At 38.4% G+C, this 14880-nt stretch overlaps 2 protein-coding genes across 44 annotated transcripts in view; one reads left to right on the plus strand and one right to left on the minus strand.

The window, feature by feature from the left end:
- SORBS2 (sorbin and SH3 domain containing 2) overlaps positions 1–14880 on the plus strand; it is a 288187-nt gene that overhangs the window by 263342 nt on the left and 9965 nt on the right. For 19 of the 43 annotated variants that reach the window (XM_064477520.1, XM_064477519.1, XM_064477526.1 and 16 more), the window contains 5 exons: positions 259–373; positions 456–584; positions 2054–2257; positions 5102–5878; positions 7636–10590. In XM_064477520.1, coding sequence (XP_064333590.1) covers positions 259–373; positions 456–584; positions 2054–2257; positions 5102–5878; positions 7636–7845 — 1435 coding nt within the window. In that variant the 3' untranslated portion in view covers positions 7846–10590. Of the gene's footprint in view, positions 1–258; positions 374–455; positions 585–2053; positions 2258–5101; positions 5879–7635; positions 10594–14880 lie in introns of those variants that run through there. The other 24 variants (XM_064477537.1, XM_064477542.1, XM_064477535.1 and 21 more) reach the window with 5 other exon arrangements.
- The window catches only part of CFAP96 (cilia and flagella associated protein 96), a 127831-nt gene continuing 113540 nt past the window's right edge, over positions 590–14880 (minus strand). Inside the window, exon 7 of the mRNA XM_064477556.1 lies at positions 590–845. Coding sequence (XP_064333626.1) covers positions 714–845 — 132 coding nt within the window. The 3' untranslated portion in view covers positions 590–713. The remainder of the gene's footprint in view (positions 846–14880) is intronic.

A 14880-nucleotide genomic window follows, 5' to 3' on the forward strand; every position in this document is an offset into this window, starting at 1 on the left:
TTTAAATTTCATATTAATCTGCCTGTGATTTAAATCAGACGTGACATTTATACTTGTCCTTTATGAAATCATTTCCTAAGTTAAAATGGTACAAGTGAATTCTAAAAATGTTCAAGAAAAATCCTTATCTAATTGGGCTTGACAGATTTTTCAATATCAGAAGTATATTTCCCAGCCAAAATACAGATCTAGTGCAAATACTGATCTTAAGAATAATTGCTATACATCAAGAAAAACATTTAAACGTATTTCTTCCAGGGAGCTGTCATTTAAGAAAGGAGATACTGTCTACATCCTCAGGAAAATTGATCAAAATTGGTATGAGGGAGAGCACCACGGGAGAGTGGGCATTTTCCCAATCTCGTACGTGGAGGTAAGTCCTTTCCCCTTCCCTGTTACGTGGTGGTTTCCAGAGTCACCACAGGTCGAGAATAAATAACTGTTCTCCTTTGTAGAAACTCACACCTCCTGAAAAAGCGCAGCCAGCGAGACCACCTCCCCCAGCCCAGCCCGGAGAGATCGGAGAAGCTGTAGCCAAGTACAATTTCAGTGCTGACACAAACGTGGAGCTCTCGCTGAGAAAGGTAGCCTGCTCTCTTCATTGGTGCATTTGGGAGGCTGTGTATTTTCAAAACTAAAATAGGTCGTTTCTGCCTTAGACGTGTTTGTGTCTTCCTCATTTTCTGCAAAGGAGTCTGTGAGGCTGCCCCGAGTCAGTTACCTACCGCTCCTTCCCGATGAGGCCGCCTTGGGAGGCACAGCTTCTCAGAGACACCTTCCCTCCATGGTTTAGCCTGGGAGGCTCCAAAGCCTGTCGAGGGGAGCCACGGGGTGAATGTCAGGAGCTGCACATGTGAAAACAGCAAAAGAAATAGCACTTTAACACACTTCCAAGTATTTTTGTTCTGCTGCCTTATTTTCAAAGTTTAAAAAAAGAGATGTCCCAACATTTACTTCTCTTTTATCTTGGAATCAAATGGTCCTAAAGTAAAGAAGACATTTCTTTCTGGGGAGAATAGAAAAGAGTTTTATTTGAGCCAAACTGAGGACTAGCCCAGAAGCCAGCTTCCTGGGTTGCTCTGAGGCGCTGCTCGGGAGAAGCATGGTTTCCAGCACAGTCTTCTATCTTGTTACCACAAAGAACATTAACAAGTCAGTACATTCCTTCAAGGTTTCAAAAAAGAAAACCCAGAGATCAGCACACATACGGCGAGTCAGCGTGGCCTTGGCACCTGGGAAGGGGGTCTTATCGTCAGGGGAGGACTAGCATTGGCGTCCTCGGAAGAGACATTTAATCTTTTTTTTTTTTTAACCACTACTCTGTCCTCCGTATCTACACATTTGTTTTTGTGTGGTTTGTTTATTTATTTTTTTGCATATGTCAATAATTTTATTTCTTAAAAGAAAGATTTTTAAATGCTAACATTTTACCATAATGCTTCAAATTTTTGAAGAAATAAAATGTTACTAGGTAATTTTATTCCATAAATACCCGCAATATACTCATGCATACCTACACAGATACATATTTTTATATTTAAATATATACATTATTCAATGAGTAAAATTACAGAAAACTTTTATCATTCAGCAACTTTATTCTTTTCCTTAACATCTATTTTTATAATTTCTGTATATTGATACATGTAGGCCTGATTCACTCTGTCTAGTTTCTGTATAATATTCCATTATATGAATAATGCATTAATCTACGTAATATATGCATGTATGTGTCTATCTTGATCAAAATCTTTAGTTTAACATGTACATTCTTCTAGTCAATGTGCCCTTTTCTTTAATAATTAAAGCAGATGTACAACGTATGTCTGATGGGCCAAAAACACACTGTTTTTAGTTAGCATAAAAATCAAGTTAACGCATGTGCAAGCCAGAACAACGTCCCTAAATTTCAATATGTGAAAACAAAACAAAACACCGGAGGTATAAGACTTTCCCAGGTGGAAAACTATTGTTTATTAGAAAACATCGACAATTATAATTTTTATGTTATCATATCTCTATTTATAATGCATTTTCCTAATATTCATTACAGGGAGACAGAGTTATTCTTCTTAAAAGAGTTGATCAAAACTGGTATGAAGGTAAAATTCCAGGAACCAACAGACAAGGCATCTTCCCTGTTTCCTACGTAGAAGTCATCAAGAAGAACACAACCAAAGGTGCTGAGGATTACCCGGACCCGCCAATACCCCACAGCTATTCTAGTGATAGAATCCACAGCTTAAGTTCAAACAAGGTAAGAAGACATCCTAGAATATTAATATAATATTTAGGAGCTTGCAGTAAGATCATCAGTATGTGATTTTAGAGCATTAGACTACAACATCGTTACCTACCGCAAAGCGAAGATTTACACGTTATGTTTCTAGGTGTGAGTGCCGGGTCACGTCAGTATACTCTGTTTTTTCTTATGGGTGCTGGCATAAAGGTTTAAGCTACAGAAAGGGAAACTACCTAAAGAATCTACTATCTAAAGAGAAGCATTTTCTTTTAAAAGGGCTAAGGCTAGCCTTTTTATTTATTCTATTTTTCTTTGAAGACTGGGTTTCAGGTGCTGGGTCATTACTCTCAATCCTTTATCACTGGATAATGGAACAGTTTGGGGCTTTCCAACTTTGTTTGCTTGCTTATAAACTTTTCCAGAATCATGCTTAGTATATTTGCTTCTCTACCAGAGCTCAGCATTTAGAGATCAGCATCTTTCCTTTAGTAGTTCCTACTGATAAACAGGAAAGAATCTTCATCCATAGATTTGTCTTATATATGACCATTGTATGACCATGCAGTCATCTTAAAAGAACTACCAGATAAATCTCAAAGCAACTGTACTTTCAAATAAAAGTTTATAAGAAAGAATAAGCACATATCTACAAAGGCTTATTTAAAATTTAAGAAATTCTTCCATAATGTCCTAATTAATATTGGCAATGTAACATCTTAGATCACAATGTTTTAATCTTTGTTGTGAATATGATTTAAATGTATTTTCAGTTGCCTAAGTCTTTTCTTAGAATACCAGATTTTACATTTTATAAACAGAGAAATGTACAAATGTCACTAATAACTAATTAGTGTTTTAGTCTCACTGCTGGGGAAAAAATATGTTGAAAAGCTTATGTCCATAAATTGAAAAAAAAAAAACACTTAACGGTTGCATCCCAACTGGTAATCTATGCTATGATGTCATTGGCTTAATGAAGGAAACCTCTTGGTAGTGTTGAACTGAATCATTTTCAGAAAAAGAACTGTAAGGTACTTCTAAACCATGACACCCAAAGTACACTAAATCTTAAATATCCTATTTTCTAACCGATATTTGCAAACAGAGGAAGGAATTCATTGTAATTTATGAATCACTCTTGGGCACACATCATGTTTCTTGACATACGATCTTTATGTACATACATATATGAGTTGATATTGTTTCTAATTTTTCTGCTTTTAGTCTAGTAGAATCCAATTCTCATGCTCTGGGAAGACAAGATAATTATCTGATGTTTGTATTAAAGGTATATTTTTGTGATAGAGGTTATCTCAGGATACTTAATTTAACTTTCAGCAGAACCAAGCCCCATTGTAAAGCTGAGCACTTCGAACCTGTTAACATGTTTGTTAGTGACTGTGGCGGTAAAAGCTCTGAGCAGTAGCAGCGGCAGGTGTCATGTCTGTAATGGGGTTTAAAGACCCTTCTCCCTCAGCCGCAGGATATTGCCAGCACTAGATGTGCTATGCAGCCTGTAGTATGGAATCTTCTGTAAGGATGCTCACATGAGTTTTGCGACACTTCGTCTCATTTATCTCACCCCATGGTGACGTGACATCACATTTCCTTCTTTAAAAAGCTAAATAAATTCCATTAAAGTCCCATTCCCATCATGGGAGACAGAAATCAAAAGTGAGGTGGAGAATGCGCTTTGCACAGACACTTACCAAGGTCCTCCGACCAAGAGTGCTGAGGGCACGAGTGAAAGCTCACCCTAAACCATAAGCTAGGAAGTGCATCTCCAAATCTTTCTTGAAGATCTTTTCTTTCCCAACCCAAACCATCTACCTGCAAAGGACGAAAGTAAAATGTCTTCCACCACCAGCCTCGTTCAAGGCCTTCACATGTGTGGCGTGTCGCATTGGTCCTGGTCCACCAGCAATAGATAAATGTATTAGAAGGTTACTAGGCAGCACGTCTGGAGCTGCTTTTAATAAGTTTACATGAAAATTCTGTTTTGTTCAATATATTCAAAATACAGCAATAATATTAAAATATACAGAAGTATGTTTCATGTTCAGGAGATGAAACTTCATAATTTAGACCTCCACTGGTTTACACAAAACGTCAGGCTCGAGAAAGAGGGCGTGGAAGTCCTAGCAGAAGTTTACCCCCATTCACATCACAGGCTCCGTTTCTACGTTATCAGTGACTTCCAAGTCTTTTTTTTTTTTTTTTAACGTTGAAGTGGTGGTTCTATAAGTTCAGTCTCATTTTGATCATGGGTTTCTGTTCTTGAAATTTTTTTTCAGAACTTACTCATTTAGAAATGTGTCAACGTATAATGACGTAGAAATATTTTATGCCCTATGTTAGACAACCACCTTGCAAAACGTAAGTGAGAAAATGATGGCAGGTCAAAAGATTTAGCACAGGAAGAAAGAACACTAAACAAATTCTGGGAATAAAAAAGGTTTAGTTATTGGTTTTCATTCTACATTCACATTATTTCAGAGTCATTTGTACTAAATCAATATCTGGAAACCTAGTTTCAAAGAGGTAGTCTATTAAATTAAATCTCTTAAGATTTTGCTGTCTGTTCTTACAATCTCTATGACAGCTTTATCTTGTCATCTAGCATTTAAGACTTATTCCAAATACTAGTAGAGTTTCATTTCTACAGTTAGCTCTCTAATTACCATGCTAATGTTTTTATGTATTTAAATCTAGCAAAATATCATCAAATCTAGACCACAGCATAAAATATTTTTTATATTCACTATCATACATTTCTGCATTTGTCTGTCTCTGTGTTTTGATGCATTATTATTATTTTCATGGGTTTTTTTAACTTCATAATCCCTGCTCATTTCTAAGTTGGCTTCCAGTGAACCTGTCCCCCTTCCCCTGCACAAAGTTTCATCTGGCCCAGATAGAGGTGCTTTCCAGGGACTCGCCCAGGGGTGGCTGTCCCTGACAGCCAAGTGTCCACCGGCAAAGCCTTTGGCCCCAACACCACCTTCTTTTCTGGACAACTTCTTGGAAGAATTAGAGAAGCTTGCTGCTGTAGCTTTATCAGCTGACCAAGCCAAACCAAATCTCCTAGAGGAGATCAGCCTTGAAATTAAGGAGGAACCCTCTGTTCTCCTCCCATTGCCTCCCGCATCTGCACCGGCCAAATCACCTTCCTCTCCGCTGCCTTTCCCCCAAGCGGGTGTGACCTCAGCTGCGGTCCTGCCTCCTGCAGCAACGCCACTTCAGGATCCGAGAAAGACTCCTCTAAACAAGTTTGCGGATCTGACAAAAGTGAGAAAGGGCTTTGCAAGCCCTGAAAAAGTACCTGAAGTCCTAGGTGATAAGTTTGTGAGCCTCGCACATACTCATCTGGGTCCCTTGTCCAAAACCCTCCCTGTCATTGGAGAGGAAGATGAGGAGATGTCTGAGGGGGTTACGGCAGGCATCCGAAGAGGGCCGGAATCTCAAGGACCAGACGCCTTGTGGTGCGGCCATGATGGCACAGAGGTGACAGCATGCCTGCACATTGAAGAGGAGGAAGAGGAAAGGGAACCTGACCGCATAAAATATCCAGTAGCCAGCCCCACATATCCTAGGACCCCTCAGGAGGACAGCAATGCAGCAAAAACCAGTACCGAGGTATTCTAATTTTGCCTAACTCCTGAAGAACTAACCATTCTCACTACAGTTAGCTAGTAGTTAACCATATCAACAAACATCAACTCTGACATGGCCTTAGAAGTCTTCCAGGCAAGAAACACAAGCCTTATATAAGGTGAGGGGGGAGGGATGGAGAGCAACACACCAGACTTCAATAAGATGATGTAAATACGTGATAGAGTCCATTATTTACTTATTACTATCAATCCAGATTTAAACATTCTTTATAATTTAAAGTCTTTCTAATTTTAAAATGAATCATAATAGTTAATAGTTGAGCTCTTACTGAGTTTCAGTTTTCTAAGAACGCTACCATGTTTTACTTTTCAAAACTCAACAGGATGGGTTAGACATTATCAGACATTATCCCCACTTTAGAGATGAGGAAATTGATACACACAAAGAGAAGTTCACCTCCAGGAGGAGAAAACTATGTAGTATATCCTTGATATAGTAGCAGAAGAAAGAAAGAGAGGGAGAAAGGGAGAAAGAAAGAAAGGGAGAAAGAAAGAGCGAGCAGAAAGGAAAAATCATACCCTAGTTCCCTTTCAACTGTTTCTGAAGAAGTCATTTCTTGATGCTGGGGACTACTTAAGAGTTGAGTCTTGCATTTTCACTTTACAAAGAACCTTGGGCAATGATTTTAATCAATAAAGAGGGAAAATACTCTGAATCTCTAGCTCTAGAGGGTCTCTCTCTTTAAAAAAACAACAACAACAGAAGAAAACCCCTTGATATCTCAAACACATAATCTGTGAATTAAAAAGCAAATATGATTACTGGCAGATATTGAAATTATGAACCAAAATGAATGATTTATATTATGTCACTATGTAAGTCACTTTCCTCCATGGCTCCTCAATTTAGAAATCTTTAAAAATGAAAATCATTTTTAAAATCCCATAATTTCCTACTAAGATCTTACCAATAACAAATGTAGATGTCCTATACAGAGTATTCTTGGGATTAAATATGGTGAGTGCTCAGAAGGTCACTGGACACCCACAAAACCCCGAGTCTTGGCTGTTCCCCAACCAGGTGAGAAAATGTCATCTGGACAAAGAACCAAGCATGCCTGCATTTGTATAAAATAAACACACTGCTCAATAATAGAGATCATTCATTCACTGCAGTAAGTCAAACATGTTTGTAAGTCAGTTACTTAAATAACTAATTTTCTCTTCAATTTAATCAGTTTTAAGATGTGAGTGGATATGTGGCTTGGTTCCCAGGAACTGCCACTGCCTGTTGCAGGCAGTACCGCAGGCCGGTGTGGTGTTCAGACTCAGGGGGTGAGTTTCACAGCCAGCTCGGGCTCTGCTGAACGCAGGCGCGCGCACAGGCAGAGAGCATAACTTCCCTCACTTTGTAACAAACTAACTGTAAATTGTGAACTACTTCACAAACAAGTTACAAAGAATCATTGCAGGGTTTTATACTTTTTTCCTACATGTTTAGAAGGACCCATCATATAAGTACATTATAAAATTGTAGACTGTGGGGGTTCTTATCTCCACATGCTTATATCAGAAAAAAATGAAACTGACCATACCCATTAGGGATTTTGAATCAAATTCAAAAGAAAAGGTTAATGCTTTTAAAGCAAGAAAAACGTCACACCCTAGAATATTTGGTAACTTTCAAATTATTTAGCTGTGGGAGATATTCTCTAAAAACCATGTAGCCTTGTTCTGAACATAAGCATAACCACATCTTGTCTTTCCTCAATATTTAAGCCATCTTCATCTTCTTCGGGAGAGCGAACGTCTACACCTCTTCCCAGCTGTCTGCTTTCCTCCCCTCCCTTTCATTCCTCCTTGGCCACTGGCTCTGACCTGGTCCCTACACTTTATCAGCCTACCCAGCCCTCCTCATCTCTGCTCCTCCCTAAATACTCTTATCAACAGGAGATAAGTTCACCAAAATTAAAGGTAACTGCATCTTGAGTGTGGTTTATTGCATGTCTTTCAATGAACTTAATTAATTAGATGTATGTATTTAGACTTGTGCCATCTTACAAGATCGAAAAGGTCATTAAATATTGGTTGCTAACTTTTAACATCATTAGCATGGCCTCTGTTCAAAAATTTAAAAGATATATCTGCATAGCAGCTATATGTAGATTGAGGAGAAAAACAAACTAAGATTTATGTAAGAATAAAAACTAACCATTAGGGTTTTTTTTTTTTTTAAGTTGAGGATCAGCAAGAGAACCATCCCGTTCAAAGGCATCAGTTTTGTGCCTGTCATCCTCTGTCACTTTCTAGTGGGCTCATTGCCTCCCAAGTTTTCCAACCAAGCAGCAGGTTCAGCAGAGCCTGAGGGCTCACGATCTTTGGCATTGACTGTGTTGAGCCCTGTTCTTCCACGAAACTGAAGTTAAATTAATGAGGATGCGGGAAGGAGGCTTCTCTTCCAGCAGTTAACAAAGCACCCATCTCGAAGACTTGCTGGCTGGCTGGCAGCTCTGCTGGTATTTAACTCCCTCTTAGGAGACCACAATAAAGGATCTTTAACAAAATTAATGAGTGGCCTTGGAAAGAGATTTAATGACAACCACAGAAGGAAATCAATCCATCACAGAAAAGTTTTACTTCTTTGTTCAAAATGATCCTGAAACCTTTTCCTTTAGACAAAAGGTCTTCAAATAATGACTCATCATCACATTCAATCTTCTCAACCTGAAATGAGAGCCTCTGCAGATCAGCTAAAAAAAAAAAAACAAAAAACAAAAAACAAAAAACAAAAAAACTCGAAGGTGCAGGTAGTCATGTTTTTCAACTAGGAAGCACCAAAACCTGAGAAATGCCATTTACACAGTCTTCCAAACGCCCATCACCAAATCGACCCACCGAAATAGTCCATCTATGAATTTTATCTTATGTAGAAAAGGAATCTTTGAGAAAACGTAATATACTTTAAAAAAATAATCGTTCTTTGCCCTTTGAGGTTTTCTCTTAGCTGGTAGGAATTAGGAAATTTTTTAAATAATAACAATAATACTTTAGATAATGTCTAAGGCTAGGAATTGCCTTTTTTCCTCTCTCTGCGGTTTTCTTTTTAAGGCCAAAATATTTATCCCTTGCCTTTCCCTACTTGTTCTTCAGCCTTTATGCTTAGTCAGTAAGTAGGCAAGTAACTTGAGAATCATAGTTCTCTAATTTAGAGACATGGAATACTCAGCATTGTAGTAGCAAGAACAAAACCAGAATTTAATCAGGTTTACTCTCCTGCAAGAACCAAGCTCATCTCAGCTGTTTATCCACATCATTCCAAAAGCTACTTTTTTTTCTGAGTCTTGACATTTATAGAACCCCTGTATTAGTCAAGATTGGGGCAGCTGCAGTGCAAGAAAACTCAAAATAATTATAGCTTAAACAAGGTAAAAGTATATATTTTTAATGCATAAATGTAGGACATCCAGGGCTGATATGTGGCTCCACAGTTATTAGAAAACCCAGGAGATTCCATTTTATTTTGGCATACCACCATGCTCAACAAGAAGCTTCCACTGCATGGTCCAAAGTGGCTGCAGCAGCTCCAGCAGTCCCTTCCTCATTCCAGACAGCAGGAAGGAGAAAAGATGAGGGGAGCTTATGCCTTCTTCCTTGAAGGCTATTTTCTAAAAATTATACATATCCCATCTGTCAGAACTTACCACATGAGCACATCTAAGTACAAGGAAGTTTGAAAAATAGACTTTATTCAGAATGTCCACGTGCCTTCCTAACATCCAGGATTCCACTACTGAGAATGACGAAGAGAAAGGATACTGGAGAACATCAAGCGTTCTCTGCCACAGCCCTTAAAGAAAAATTCACCCCCAGGGATTAAAGATATGAGATCAAGCACTTACTAGTTATTACGAAATTTTTCTTAAATGAGGGTTAAGAAAACCGCATGCTTTTATTTAAAAGTTCCTGGGTCCTGCTAAAGTTCCTGTAAGCCAAATCAAATACCAGACAGTACCTCGTTAGGTCTTGTCCATAAATGGAAAGAAAATAAAATATGCTCATACGTAAGAAAGGTTAGCTTATTCACTGTCATATCAAAAATCTTGCTTTGAAAGGATACCAAAATAGTCACAAGATCCTTGGAGTTAGAACAATATCCTGTATTTAATTATATTTTACGATTCTCGCCAGAAAAGCCCTATTTTCTTTATATGTGTTTTGTTAGAAAATCTGCATGTGACAAAGGCTTGACACTTTCTATGAAATTTGATGGATATTAAATGAAATTCCCCTCTATTTTATCACATCTATTCAAATATGCACAAAGAAAACAGGTCAGATTTGAGAATGTCTTGAAACCAATTTTTAAGCATTTTATTAAGACAAAATTTCTTGTAAGTGTTCTTACCCATCTGTAGTGCATCCAAACATCTTCTCTATGCCAACTCCCCTCTGTAAATCTTTCTCTGCTCTGCCTGTGAGTTCCCTATTAAAGCAGCAACTGATGCCTATGCTGTGAAACTTCTGGCAGCCACAAGAGCCGTCTGCAGACTGTTACCCCTTCCCGCGCTACTCTTATTCAGGAGTTTGGCATGCTGTGTGTGCATGGGAGAAAACAAAACAGGAAAGCTCCTCCTGAAGGCTGTGTAATGAAGATGAGAACTAACTAACTTCTTATGGCTCTTCCAGGCTGATTTAAAAGGCGAGATATTTGTCTTGGGTAAGCCTCCGCGGAGCCCTGTGATGTCCAGGAGGTCCTGCGGCTCACCGGTCAGCAGGCTCAGCGGTCCCCACAGGGTAGGGTCAGAACGCCCCGCCGTGAGCCAGGCACCCTGGCCACCCCTCCACCCTCAGTGGGCTGGCTCTTCCTTCCTTGTCATTGTTGTGCTTTGCCAGTAAAGTAGGGCTGGAAGCACCCTTGAAATGAGATGACCTACTGATGATGCGCTATGAAGCCAGACCAGCAGGAAAAGGCTCTCCTGAGTCTTTGGGCAACGTGCTTCCCTTTTACATGCGTGTGTAAGCTTTCCAAAATCCAGAAAGACAGTCCCACGTTCTCCTCTGCCCAAATAAGGGTGTGTATATGTTGTCTTTCTCATCCAACTCGTGCTTCTGTGCAAATGCTCTCTGTAAATCACTGCTTTCCCATCACTGTTTTTTGTGCAAAGAATAAAACTGCTGCCAATCATAAGCTGAACTCACACAATTCTGGTGATGTTTGCCTCTGTGTTGTTCAGTCTATTTGGATTTTTATTTTTAATCCATGATCCTTGTTGTAAAGTACCTTGTTGCTCTGGTGACCTGCTGCATTCACTCATGGCCCTTTAAGCCAATGCTGCTTCTCTGGGCTCGGGGCACTCCCAGTCTCTTGACAGCTTTGATTGACTTAAAGGTCAGATTACTTTCCCTTTAACTACGTAGTTCTGTAGCACCGACGGCACTTTAAATGAACAGATTCTAAACGGTACCATAGATTCTAAGGACGGCAGCCAAGGAGTTTGAGAATGTCCATCTCTGCATAAGTCAGACCTTCCCCACTTCTATTTTGATGGTCCCTGGTGTCAGCCTTACATACTCCACTACATGACTGTGGTTCTGCAAGCTTATAAGGGCTTGATGGCAAAGAAGAGTTTCTTTTCTGCTTTTTAGAAATGTATATGTTTCTCTGTGTTTAGGCCATTTTGTGCTTTTTGCTTTGCATAATAAGACTTGATTTTATTTCTGAAGCAGAGGTTTGTGTTGCCATAGAGAATGAGGAATGTTGACTGGGAGAGATTCTTAGACTCCACAGAAGGGCTTCCCAGAGCCAAAACAAAAAGAAAGCTCTTTCCAAAATTCATATGGCCCATCCATAAATTTCCCATGGGTCAATGAGATGTATGCATTCGGTCACCTGAAGTCTTCTTCTTTGCCAGATTTTTACATTATGTACTTAAATGTTCTATTGTATATGTTTGTATGGAACATAAATAGGCTATATTCTTTATTTATTTTATTTAAAAAAATTTGGGGGGGAGAGGTAATTAGGTTTGTTTGTTTACTTTTATTCAATTTTTTTTTAATGGAAGTACTGGGGATCGAACCCAGGACCTTGTGCACGCTAAGCAGGCACTCTACCACTGAGCTATACTCCCCCCTATATTCCTTGAATTTAGGCAAAGTTGAGTTTTCATAATTTATAAAATAATTTAAAAATTTAAACTAACTTTATAATGTAAGAAAGAAAAATAAGCCTATAAACATAAACATGGTGCTGTTATTAGGAGAATTTCATCTCACTCTGGTTGGTAAGTATCACACCTAACATTTTCTGGGAAAGAATAATAACTTAAGAACTCTAGAACTGCTTATAGCTCTTTCAGAGATGTTTCCACACTAGCATTTAAAGTCATGGCCAATCCTTACATAGAAACTGCCTAATACTAGGTATAGCTAATCCTCCAGAAATGCCCCTGAAGAAGCACAGATGAATAGATGGGTTTTGGACAGACTGTATCCCACCATCTGAGCAAGGGAAGGATGTATTTTACTGATACCAGAGATTCTGGGATATTTCAAACCAGCTTTCTTATGAACAGTGGCTTGTGGTTGGTTCTGGCTTTGAAAATTAGCATGTGTTTAAAACCTGTCTCATTTGTATCTGCTTCTGACAACACTAAAAAATGACTACACTAAAAGAGGGAAAAAAACATTGCTATATTGCCAAGGAAAAAGTTAAATATTTAGGGTTCTATAAAAACTGCATAATGCTTCATTGGGTTTTCTAATTTTTATTGTACTCTTATGACTCATTGAAGAAATGTAAACATGACATAATTCTTGCTCGCTCAAAATTTCCAGCACAGCGACTGTAATCTGTTAACGTCAAAATCATCTCCTTAAATTCACAGCTCATATGAGCTTCTCTGAATATCACTAATGTATATTATTCTATTTTTATCACAAAAGTGCTAAGATATTATGAGTAATAGAAATGCCTGAGCAGCGAGTGAAAATACAAATGAACACAGACCAGAAATACTGGTGGCTGAAGAGTGATCCTTTCTCAAGAATTTAAAACGTGGGAAAGGAAGAACATGGCCAGAAAAACAGATGAGCATCTATTCCACACCATCCTGTGGTCTTTAAAATATCCTTGCAAAATGAATCCAGGCTGAAGGAACTGGCGTGAGCTGTCCAAAGGCAAAAACTTTTAACATGTTGCTGCCATTGCTCACCACCAGGTGGCAACAGAGTGCAGAGACCGTCTGGGTCTTTGCCGCAAGGTCTGTGCCCGCAGAATTACAACACCAGGAAGGGAAAAAGACAGCCTCCCAAGACAGTTTGAGTATCCACACAGAACACACACACCTGCCTTAAGGAAAAAAATTAAGGCATTGATTTGAATAAGTCTATGCCATCTATTCCATCATAGTAATCTTTTATGTAATGAAGAGTGAGTCAAAATCATAATTCAGTTCCTTCTTACCTATTTGTGACATTAAGAAATTATCTTTGGGGTTTGGTTTACTGATCTGAAGAATGAAGTTTAGTTATTATTTAAAAAGTAATTGTTTTTACATGACTGAGACACTTGGGAATTAACCAATGTCAGTTGTCACAGCTCTCTGACAACCGAATAGGTAAGGTTGATGATGGCGCCTCTACTATACAGAACAGAGAAAATATATCCAGAACTGTGGATTCCTTTATGGATTCCCCGAAGGGGATGAGATCTAAACTATGATCTTGTCCAACTCCTTGATTTTAGAGATAAGGAGGCTGAAGAGCACATCCCAGGTTATACAGTTAGTCACTGCCAACCCCAGAAAGACACAAATGTGCCTGCATAAATATCTACGTTCCTTATTCCTCTATTGACCAAGTACTTTTAAAATTAATTAATTCAGTTACGGTACCTGGTCATCTTTCCTCAAAAGTGGTTCCTAGTTAATCCACGTTCACATGAAGCTGATTCCTACTGAAGGTGATGTCAGAAAAGTTCTAAAACTCACCATTATAATAGATACGCAACTTCTCTGCTAATAAAAGCTGTGATAAATCCTGGCTAGAGTATGTGAACAGTATAGGAAACTGGTGGTTCGGGGGGGGAAAAGTAGGGGGTGGATCCTTTTAAAGGATACAAAGGAAGAGAAAAGACACATTGAGAAAGATCAATAAAAACAAGGATGTTACTGGCCAACACACCCAGGAATACAAGTTCTTAAGACATAGAGGCCTGTGTAATTAAGGGAGCCACTGGGCAATGGCCCAGTTTTCATAATCGTCAAAGGAGTGGTTCATTTAAATGATTTATAAGTTGAATTAAGGGAATTAAACTAGTAAAATCATAATGACAATAACAGAAAGGTGTCATAGGGGTTTTATAAGTAGATTGTTTTATATTAATGAACAATCTGATCTTTAAAGTTGTATTCACACTTTAATGTAAGGGAGCAATGAACTCAGACCAACCAGTCTTACCAAGCACTGGATGCCAAGATGTAAAAGTGAAACTTTTACTCAACTCAAAAATATCAGAATGGCTTAAATATGTGGAAATAGGAATGCCATTTTTAGAGCACAATGAAATATATTTTACAAAACATTTTCTCTTAAGACATGAACAAATAATATTTTCTTATTTATAACTCTGTTGTGCACTGCAAAGGATGCTATGATTGTTTCTGTGTGAGAACAGTAGCTGTCTTGGTATGTGATTTGAAATATGGCATTTTACATTTGTTTAAGTTACATTTTTAAATATAATATCTTTGAGTAACTAACACCAGGCATTTTCAATATCATGCGGCTTGAATGCATGATCTTTGGCCTGAAATTTTACTCCTGGAAATGTGTTCTAAGGAGTAGTTCAAAAAAAGAAAGTAGCTCTTCATATAAAAATGTTTATAGCATTGTTATTCAGATAGTGAAAAAGGCTAGATCGATCTTAACTTCAAAACCAAAAAAGAAAGAGATATGCAGAACAGATAAACAAGATTACACCATATAGCACAGGGAAATATACACAAGAATTTGTGGTAGCTC

Source organism: Camelus dromedarius, chromosome 22, assembly GCF_036321535.1.
Source record: "Camelus dromedarius isolate mCamDro1 chromosome 22, mCamDro1.pat, whole genome shotgun sequence".
NCBI lineage: Eukaryota > Metazoa > Chordata > Mammalia > Artiodactyla > Camelidae > Camelus > Camelus dromedarius.